Genomic DNA, 10,804 nt, shown 5'->3' with positions numbered 1-10,804 from the left:
TGATGGTTGGGGCCATGCTCAGTAAATCTTTAATCCAATTTTCTGTTGATGGGCGAGGCTGTGTACCCTCCCTGTTGTTTGACCTGAGGCCAAACTATGGTGGAGGTAATGAAGATAATGGCGACCTCCCATGCACACACTGCTGCACTCAGTGCCCCCAACCCTGCAGCAGGCCACCGCCGACCCACGCCTCTGCCAGAGACTCCTGGACACTCACGACCAAGTCTGTGTCAGTCTCTTGTGTGTGTAAAACTCCAGATTGTGTTTTCCAACGGGTGACAATTTAGCAGAAGCCTTGGTTGTTTTCTAGCTTAATCATCCATTCTCTGGAGGCCATTAACAGATGTCTCTGTTTACACTTGAATTAAATTCCTTCTATTAACACTGGGATAGATAGTAGGTGAGGTGGCTTTATACATCCCCTGGGCAAGACTATGAAAGCATTTTCTTATCTCTCCCAGGTAAAAGCAAACCAAAATATATTTCTATGGATTGCAATGATAAAGGAATGTTGGCTAGATCAATTTCAGCATAACATTTGAGGGATGACAAAATTAAACCCATCAGCTGATGCTTTAATGATGCCTGCAACAACTTAAAGCTTCCCCGTCCAGAGCGAACAAGTTTTTTAAGTGGCCACAAGGGGGTGGTAAAGGACTGCATACTTGCTCTTACCATCTTCCTCTTTCAATTCAGTTTAGTTCAGTTCAGTTGCGCAGTCATGTCCAACTCTTTGCGACCCCATGGACTGCAGCATGCCAGGCTTCCCTGTCCATCACCAACTCCCAGAGTTTACCCAAACTAATGCCCATGGAGTTGTGATGCCATCCAACCATCTCATCCTTTGTTGGCCCCATTCTCCTCCTGCCTTCAATCTTTCCCAGCATCACGGTCTTTCCCAGTGAGTCCGTTCTTCACATCAGGTGGCCAAAGTATTGGAGTTTCAGCTTCAACATCAGTCTTTCCAATGAATATTCAGGATTGATCTCCTTTAGGATGGACTGGTTGGATCTCCTTGCAGTTCAAGGGACTCTCAAGAGTCTTCTCCAACACCACAGTTGAAAGCATCAGTTTGTCAGCACTTGACTTTCTTTATGGTACAACTCTCACATCCATACATGACTACAGGAAAAACCAAAGCTTTGACTAGACTGACCTTTGTTGGCAAAGTAATGTCTCTGCTTTTTAACATGCTGTCTAGGTTGATCATAGCTTTTCTTCCAAGGAGCAAGTAATTTCATGGCTGCAATCACCATCTGCAGTGATTTTGGAGCCCCCCCTCCCCCCAAAATAGTCTGTTTCCATTGTTTTCCCATCTATTTGCCATGAAGTGATGGGACCAGATGCCATGATCTTAGTTTTCTGAATGTTGAGCTTTAAGCCAACTTTTTCACTCTCCTCTTTCACTTTGATCGAGGCTTTTTAGTTCTTCTTCGATTTCTGCCATAAGTGTGGTGTCATCTGCATATCTGAGGTTATTGATATTTCAGCTTGTGCTTCATCCAGTCCAGCATTTCTTATGATGTACTTTGCATATAAGTTAAATAAGCAAGGTGACAGTATAGAGCCTTGACGTACTCCTTTCCCGATTTGGAACCAGTTCTGTTGATCCATGCCCTTACTTCCATAAAATCATTCCCTTGGTACCCTATGGTGTTTCATTTCAACAGCCTTAATCCATTGTGTAGGTTGCTAGTGGTTCTCATAGTTTCTGAGTATCAGGTTAATGTTTCCTGAATTTTTAACAAGTTAATAGCGATTAGGTGCTTCGAGTGGACATTAGTGACCAGGGAGTAGATGGGTCTTTCCCTACTTCAAGGGGTTATGTGTGTGTGCTCAGGTGCATTCAGCTCTCTGCGACCCCATGGACTGTAACCCGCCAGGCTCCTCGGTCCATGGGATTTCCCAGGCAAGAATACTTGAGTGGGTTGCCATTTCCTACTCTGTGGGAATTGACCCAAGGATGGACCCAGAATCCCTCAAGGGATTATACCATTCTCTAAATCCTTGGTGATGCTTTCCCTGTGGAATCTGTCATGGGTGATGTGGGTTAAAGTGCTTTCTGATTTATCTCCACTGTCCAGACTATATGTGGTTCCTTGCCCAATAATTGAGGTGGGCCTGGGATTCTGATGATGGATGAAAGACACATGGAGACAAACATAGTGGTTACAGCTAGCTTCCTTCTGGATCATCCTGTAGGCCCAGAGACCCTCCAGGCTAGAGCAGAGAGCTGAAGCAGAAGCCCAGCTTGGAGGATCAAGATTACTTAGATTTCTAGTAGGGGAATTTAGCTTTGAACTTTAGTCTCCTTTGTACACTGAATGAATGGTGCTTATCTCTATGTAATTGCTTTTGGCATGAAAAGAAGTCTGCAGGTTGTTCACTGGTTTGAGATGAAAGCACCACAATTCAGATCCTGCCCTCAGTTCATTGACAGATCTACTGCTCCCCCTGCTAGATTCAAAATCAGGCTGATGAGCTAACAGGCCACCTCACACTGACATCCTCACCGCCTATGCTGAGTTTAAATTGCCGTTTATGTTCTCCATAAAGACCAGAGAGGGCTTCCGTGGTGGCTCAGTGGTAAAGAATCTGCCTGCCAATGCAGGAGATGCAGGAGATGTGGGTTCGATCCCTAGATCAGGAAGAGCCCCTGGAGAAGGCAATGGCAAACCACTCCAGTATTTTTGCCTGGGAAATTCCATAGACTGAGGAGCCTGGCAGGCTAGTCCATGGGGTCACAAAAGAGTTGGGTATGACTTAAGTGACTGAACAGTAGGCCAGGGAACCCCACAGGCCACCTGTCACCTGACATAACGTGCCTGGGTTAGGGACAGCCAAGGACAGCGTGGTGTTCCCTCCTCTGCTGGCACTCTTGCCACCATGAATGGTTTTCCAGGAGTGAAGACAGACAGACATTTCTCCGGCTCAGGGCTTTTCTTTTTCCAAGCGTCTACTATCCAGATGGAAAGGGAGTTAAATGCCCACATAGCCTCGTGAAAGGCGCCATCCATACTGAAGGCGCCCTTCCGTGGATTTCTTCCTGCTTGACTCACTCGCCGACTCTCGGCCCCCGTGATCGCAGACAAGCACAATGGTGCATGTCAAGCGAGGGTGGCTGGTCGCTGTCCACCGCAAGTGAGAATTGTCTTTGGTTTTAGATACAGCAGGGCCTTGCCTGCCTCATTTCCTTCCCACGCCCAATTCTGGCTTGGTGTGGGGAAACCTCAGAGGCCCACTGAACAAGTCTGTGTAGGCAATCTAATGAGCTCAATTCTTCCTAAGCCCTAACTGCGCATTCCTTTCGCTGGAGCCCAGCTGGTAACAGAAGGCACACAGACGGCTGTTACCATTCTGTACGTCTTAAGTTATCTTGGTTAAGTGTATCTGATTGGGACTAGGACTGTTCCTTCCCTAAGATGAGAGCCACCCTTTTTCTAGGGTGGTTCAGAGAACAGCTCTTGAGTTCCTCAACAGGAAGGGGGCACCCCCAACCCCCAGGTTTTCCTCTGCCTCTTGTGGGGCCAAGATCGAAGGGCAGGGGGCATCGTTGCTATAGCAGCAGTCTACTCAGGCTGTGCCTCAACCAACCAAAGGTCAGTTTCCCATTGGCTTCACCAAAACCTCTCCTGAGTGTAGAGGTTCAGGGACAAATCTACTAGTCCTCTACGCAAGAGTTTTCATTTTGCACTGTCAAAGTACAGACCACTAAAAATCCGCAGATCACAACCTTCCCACAGAGGCACAAGGAGATACCACTTGGCTCGGTATTATATCTGCGTCTGTAGGACGTTTTCTCCCACTTGTTCCACAATACCACCTCGTCCCTTTTGCAGACAAGTGTTGCAGCCCTGGAAGCAGACAAGAATACTGAGCTTTGCTCTTAGGTATCCTTAAGGCTTCCTGTCAGACAGCTTCCCCACTTGAGGCGACATTGACTTTGACTGGTTTCAGTAAAATTGTAGAAATGTGTAGCTATTTCTATTGTATTGCTCAAAGATAACAAGGGTACACAATACTGTTCTTGCTCTAAGGATGAGGACTGCCCTATAGGTGACAAGTCCCAGCATGTATCTGGGGCTCACAGGCTGAAGGATCAGGCCAAGAGCTTATCTCTAGGGAAACAGTTTAACAAGCTTTCCCTTATCCGCCTATGTTCCTGTTCCATCAATCTCAACACAGTTCTTTTCCCTGCAGTGCCTCACAGATCTCCCTAGATGAAGCAACACTTCAAAGTGTTAATGTGTCTACTGTATTGTTTTTTGTTTCCCCAGCACCTCTCAATGTGACATGGAATGGTTACAAAATGTTACAAGTAGAAAAGTGAAGATTTCTCAAATTAGAAAATTCTCCCATGCCTCTCCACCTTCTTGGTCAAATGACTGTTTTCAGGAACAAGCTCACCAACTCTGGCACCGTTTCCTGGAGTACTCCCTTCTCAGTATTCCTAGTCTCTCTCGCTTAGAGGTAGGATGGGGTGAGAAAGTCACAAAGCCTATCAGGTATCCTCCAGAGAGGTAAACTGGGAGGGGGGGCGGGTGGGGCTGATTTTCCAAAAGCAGTATTATCAAATCATGAGCAAGAATTCAGCTGGAACAGAATGTAGTGACATTTTCCATATCATTATCCCACTGCATTTAGCTTAAAAGCATACGTCCATCCAACAGTTCCCTCCTTATCTGAGATTTCACTTTTTGTGGTTTGTTACCTGTGGTCCAAAACAAAATGAGATGGAAAATTCTAGGGATAAACAGTTCATAGGTTTAATACTGGGCACCATGAGATGGAATCTCAATCATCTCAATCTGCTCCATTATGGGCAAGACCTGATTCATCCCTTTCTCCAGCATATCCACACAGTATATGCTATTTACCACTTAGTATAGGAAAAAACAGTGTATATAGGGTTTGATACTATCTGCAGTTTCAGATATCCACTCGGGATCTTGGAGTAGATACTCCTTGGATAAAGGGGTGACTACTGTCGATGCATTTCTCTATCTTGGCTGAACGGTTTTAAGGACACAGCTGGTGAAAGTGTTAGCTGCTCAGTCCTTCGAGCTCTTTGTGACTCTCTGGACTGTAGCCTGCCAGGCTCTCTGTCTGTGGAATTCTCCAGGCAAGAATACTGGAGGAGGTATCCATTCCCTTCTCCAGGGGATCTTCCCAACCCAGGGATTGAACCCGCGTCTCCTGCATTGCAGGCAGATTCTTTACCATCTGAGTCACAAGGGAAGCCTTGTATAACTGAGCAAATAATGATGGCTCAATAAAAAGCATAAGTCTGGAATTCAAAAAGAGGATAAGCAGCAGCAATCTCATAAATAAGAACTCTTATTTCTCACACTACTCCCAGTCCCCATGCTGTGGTTCTTACTTCTTCTGGTGAAACAAATACCAAACCAGGATTTAGTGAAAGAACATGACTTCTCTGGTTGGAAGCCCTTGGTTGGCACCCCAACTCTGTCACTTCCTAGCACTCTAGGGAAGTTAACCCCAACCCCAAACAATGTCTTTCTCCATCTGTACAACAGTGGTACCACCCACCCACACTTGCAGGGCAGCACCTCGGACTAAATTTATGTCAGGAGCCTGCTTTATTGTCTGGCACTCAGAGACAGACTTATGTTGGCATCCCAGTAACATAACCAATAAAAGAACCAAAAGAACTCTATGTGCTAGTACTTAAGCTTAAACCATGTTTCATTTTCTTCTCAAAAATTTAACAGCACTTTCTGATAAAAATTCTTGGTTTTGACTGAGTTTACATTGTTTCTACTCTTATTTTTAAGTCAGTGAGTAAAGAACAAAAATTACATATAACAAAGGTTCTCCTCTAGCTTTAACAGCATCTGAAATTAATCAGAAAGAATAAACAAAATAAGAACGCCAATTATGAAAGACAAACTATAGGTGTACATTACTTGCTTAGATCTGGGAGCCTAACTGCTCACAAAAGGACTCATAGATATTTTTTTTTTATTGTTAAGCTGCAACATACATGGTTTAATACAACAAAAAAAAAACATTTAATCAAGTGAAAAGTAATAAACTGAACAATAAACAAATAAACACTCAAAACAAAATATTTTCCATTGGAAACATGTTAAGATGAATACGGGGTTTCATTACCATCTTACTGCAATTTTCTTATGTGTTACTAGCCTACATACCCCATGTTTTCTGTAATCATGCAGATGTGAATGGAAGTTTGAATGATTAAATAAATGAAAAGTCCATTTACTGCAGAGAATCATTTCACAAGGCAGCCAAACTGGGTCAGAGAACAAAATTATTCAAGAAATTCTCCACGTATTTAGGTTCATTTTAGAATCCATGAACCTTAAGCTGTTCCTCCTTGACAATGCCAACCTACAAAATAAAATTTAGCAGAATCACTAACATATAAATTCATTCCTAAGAAAACAGAGCAGTCATTAAAAAGTATCATTGTTAACAGGTCATTGCAACTGCTAATAAAAATTCAACACACATTTGAATATCATGACATGCCACAAAACATCCTCAGTGGACCCAGGAATGATCAGGTCATTCTAATGACAAAATAAACTGGTACTCCTGTCTTCAAAATAAGTACAACTAATGTGCTTCATCCACATGATTTTTTACTAAAGAGGATAAAGTTATAATTCATGTCACCATTAAATACAATGTCAGAAGCAATCTCAAGTCTGTACATAAAGCACCCAATCACTCACCTCCAAGAGAAATTGGCAAATGTTTTTTCTTTGGTCACCTTGAAGCTGAATAACCTCTCCGTATTCCGGATGTTCAATCACAGTACCATTACAGGCAAATTTCTGGAAAAGTAGATTCAACATAACTGAATCAAATAACAATGATATTTTATTTTCACCCTAAGATTACCTAGATGTTAATTAAGAGTATGAACATAGTTTCCTTGGGTCCAATCATTTTCACCCACACTGACAGTCAAGTAAAGGTGTGGACCACAATCCTACTTAGAGGTGTGCTTCAATAACTACCTTTTAATCTCTCTTTCCTAACACCTTTACCTTTTTGAAAGCTTTCACAAGTTTCTTTTTGTCATAATCATCCGCAATGCCCTGAACAGTAGTCAGTGTCTTCCTGCCGTTCCGTTGCTGGATTCTTATATGAATGTAATCCTCAGTCCCTGCCGGGAGTAAGTCGTCACCCTTAGTTGCATCAGCAAAGGGGTCTGCAAAGGGAATACAAAAAAATCCAAAGCAGGAAAATATCTTTTAGTTAGTAATTTCCAGATATATGGTTCGCTACAATCTAGACACTCAGCAAAGAAGGTTCTAGTGCCTCTGCTTTTTTTCTGCAGGTGGGGATGGGGAGGGGGGGAGTCATAAGCGTAGGTTATTAATGAAACCGCTAAGGTACTCTCACAAAATGAGATTTTAAACAGGTATGCCCACCAATAGCGGAAGATAAAACGCTTACAGGTGGATAATGTTATCGTTGAACATAATCCTGAGATTTTTAAGACCTTAATTTTACAGCCACTATAAAAAAATGTGCGTCATCTCGATTACATTCTGATGATAACAGAAAGATTCACAGAGACCTCCTAATCGTTTAACAGTAACTCTGTCTGGTAAAAAGATGCATATATCTCAATCAAGAGTATTACACGTAGAGAACTGGACCACTACCCTATAACAGATCAGAGGCCTGATCGGCCGCATCTTCTACTAAATGCCCCCGAGAGCCGCTCACAAAACAGCCCCGACCGCTAATGGACGCCGATACCCCGGCCCGGGCCGGCGTCCCCCTGGCCAGCAGCAGGGCAGGTCTGGGGGCGGCACGGGGTCGCAGAGGTGGCAGGAGGCAGAAACGAGGCGCAGGCCGGCCCGGGAGCGGACAGGGGGCGGCGCAGGGTCCCCGGCCGGGGCTCCGGGGGCCGTCCTCAGGGAGGGGGTCGCCAGGGGCCCAGTCGCCATCTTCCGGGCGCCGAGACAAAGCCCCACTCGGGCTGCGGGGAGGGCGACCGGGGGCCCTGCGAGGCAGGGAGCGGACGAGCGGCCCCGCCGGGGGCGGGCAGCGGCGGCTGGACAGCTGAGACGCGCGCGGAGGACGCGGCGGGCGGGAGGCGGCGGCGGGGCAACCCGCTCTTACCGAAAGATTGGAGGTTCTGGATAGTGGACATGCGATACTAGTGTGAGGCCGGTGTGGGGGTAAAATTCCTGCGGGGCCCGCCCGGATCACCGTGTCAGGACGCTGCAGTGGCGAAAAAAACGGAAATAAATACGGAGACGCTTGGCCCCGGGGCTGGGATGCGGCTTGAGCGGCGGCGGCGGCGGCGGAAGCCGGGAGGAGGCAGGAAGAGGCGAAGGAGGAGGCGGAGGAAGAGGCGGCGGCAACGGATGCGAAGACGCGAAAGAAGAGGCGGCGCTGCGGCTTCTCCCACAAAATGGCCGATGGAGACTATTTAGCCGCGCCCGCCGCCCCTCCCACGTGACCCCGCCCGCGCCGAGCACTCTGGGACTTGTAGTTTTCTCGAGGCAAGACAGTCTGGAAAGCCTGGAACGGGTGGGCTTCCGGGACCTCAATTCCCAGCAAGGTGTGCGCCCCCCAGCGCCGAGTGGCTTGGGCAGGGAAGGGTGTAGCGGGCTGCTGATCTGTCTGGCTGGAACCCTCGTAGTCTAGAGGTGTTCTCCCGGCTCTCTCGCACACTCTCCTTGACTCGTCTTTTCTCGCCGTAGGGTGGCAGCGCGGAGGGGTCAGTGCTGGCGGGGCCGGGGGAGGGGAGGCGGATAATGTTGTATCAGTCACCCTCGAGGCCTTGGGTAATGTAACTAAACTCGGGGTACAGGAGCAAAACAAGGCCCCAAGTCCCGGCTTTCGACTCGATGGCCGCCCCTCATCACCTCCCTTCCCCATCTCCCGCCTCGTCCGGTTGGGTCGAGGTGGGGGGCTTCCTACCCAGGATTGTGCTGTCCTCCAAGTGTCTACCACGGTGGTTCTCAGACTCTAGCGTACATCTCCCCGAGGGCTTAAAATACAGATTAATAGACCCCGGAGCTTCAGTTTTTGCGTTTCTAACAACCTGACAGGAGACGCTAATTCTACTGATCTGGAACCTCGCTTCACAACCACTGCCCAGCTTCACCAAGGGCCTGGCATCCAGTGGGAGTCACGTATATTCCCCAGTTCGACCGAATGCACCAGAAAATCAACCTGTCAGCTTAACACAGAACCTTGAACACGAAGGTTGATTGACAAGAGTCAGACACCAGAACAGTAATATCTTCCTAGCAAGCTATAAACAGAAGAACAAACCTGAGACTATGGCAATGGGCTCACCCAGTCAGGTGCTCAATTGTAAAACTTGGCTGGCCTTCTGTAAGCAGAGATAGACTGAAAGGTAGGGATTCTTAACTTTGTTTTGTGCCACGGCAGTCTTGTGAAGCCTATGGACCCATTCTCAGAATAATCCTTTTAAGTGCGTGAAATAAAAAATGTTGGATTACAAAGGAAACAATATATTGAAATTAAAACCAATACATTGATAACATAGTATTGCTCCTTTACTAATGCCTTAATTGAGAAGATTTAGCAGCAGATCTCACAAAGGTTGGAATTTCAAAAAGGTGACAAATATTTTGAGATGTCTGTAAGCATCAGAAGTGTAATATGAAAATATCAGTTACTTCTACTGGTGCAAAATTATAGATCCTTCAGATACTACTTTTATGTTGCCAGCATTCATAGTGAAGCAAAGGCTAACTTTTGTTTAGAGATTAGTGAAAATGTAGGTGGAGTCTTATTTTCCATCCGGTTTTAGGAATCCACCCTCCTCCCCACCCACACACAGTTTTAGCTGTGGATCAACAATCTGCAGACCCCAGTTTAGGAACCTGGATTTAAAAATCTTTTGTGATTAACTATGATAATAGTAAATGGATAATTTACTGTTATAAATAATTTACTATTATAAGAAATAATAGTAAATGGATAATTTATTGAGTACATGCTATTTGCCTGTTGTAAGCTTTATACACAGTATATTAATCTTCATAGCCATTCTATAATATAGTTATTCCTCTGTTTATACTCATGTAGAAATGGAGGCTATTTGCCTGAAGAATCAAATTTGCAACTCTCAGAAATCTGAACTACATTTTGGGGCTTTTAGTCCTGATTTGAATGAATGACACTTTTATTATCCAAACTAAAGTGTAAAGTGTTAGAACTGGTTCAGAAACAAGGAGAAGCAAACATTTGTTGTTCATTTGTTGATTATTCCTACAGAGGCTTTCTAGTTTTGAACCTTTATCAGTGTGCTTTAAAGTAATTTTTAATACTTATTTGGATGAAATTTCAAAATAAACAAATGCATAACCATTTCTGTTTTCTTTCTTTGTTACTAGACATCTCAAACTATTTTATATTACATTTTTTCTTAGAAGGAGCCAAGAGTGGTCCAGTCAAGGAAAAAAATAACAAACAGAGAGAAGTTAAAAAAGATCCAGAAATCTTGGGGTTTTCATGATCATTACCTGTGTCAGGAGAGCTCATACTTTCTTGAACCTACTGTTTACATCAGAGATCCCCAGGAGCTCAGAAATCAAAGGCAACTATGAATACAGGTAAGATACAATTGGGATGATAGTCTGGAAAACTCTTCTGATTCCAGTCGTCATTCTGACTTTATATTTAGACCTGACCCGTCCAATACAGGAACCACTAACCACGTGTGGCTGTTGAACCCTTGCAGTGTAGCTACTGCAAATTGTGATGTGCTCTGACTCTAAAGTACATGTTTGGAAGACTTAAATTGTCTCAATTTCAC

The 10,804-nt window shown here is 45.0% G+C and overlaps 1 protein-coding gene across 1 annotated transcript; it reads right to left on the bottom strand.

Annotated features, from left to right (window-relative positions):
- Positions 1–5,965: 5,965 nt before the first annotated feature.
- On the bottom strand, positions 5,966–8,425 carry EIF1B (eukaryotic translation initiation factor 1B). Its single transcript, XM_061127837.1, has 4 exons — positions 8,128–8,425; positions 7,041–7,204; positions 6,723–6,824; positions 5,966–6,375 (listed from the first exon to the last, which is right to left on the bottom strand). The coding sequence occupies exons 1-4, from the start codon at positions 8,156–8,158 to the stop codon at positions 6,331–6,333; spliced, it is 342 nt and encodes a 113-aa protein (XP_060983820.1). The 5' UTR covers positions 8,159–8,425; the 3' UTR covers positions 5,966–6,330.
- Between the last annotated feature and the right edge of the window lie 2,379 nt (positions 8,426–10,804).

Source organism: Dama dama, chromosome 24 (genome assembly GCF_033118175.1).
Source record: "Dama dama isolate Ldn47 chromosome 24, ASM3311817v1, whole genome shotgun sequence".
NCBI lineage: Eukaryota > Metazoa > Chordata > Mammalia > Artiodactyla > Cervidae > Dama > Dama dama.
This window is presented reverse-complemented; position numbering and strand designations above follow the sequence as displayed.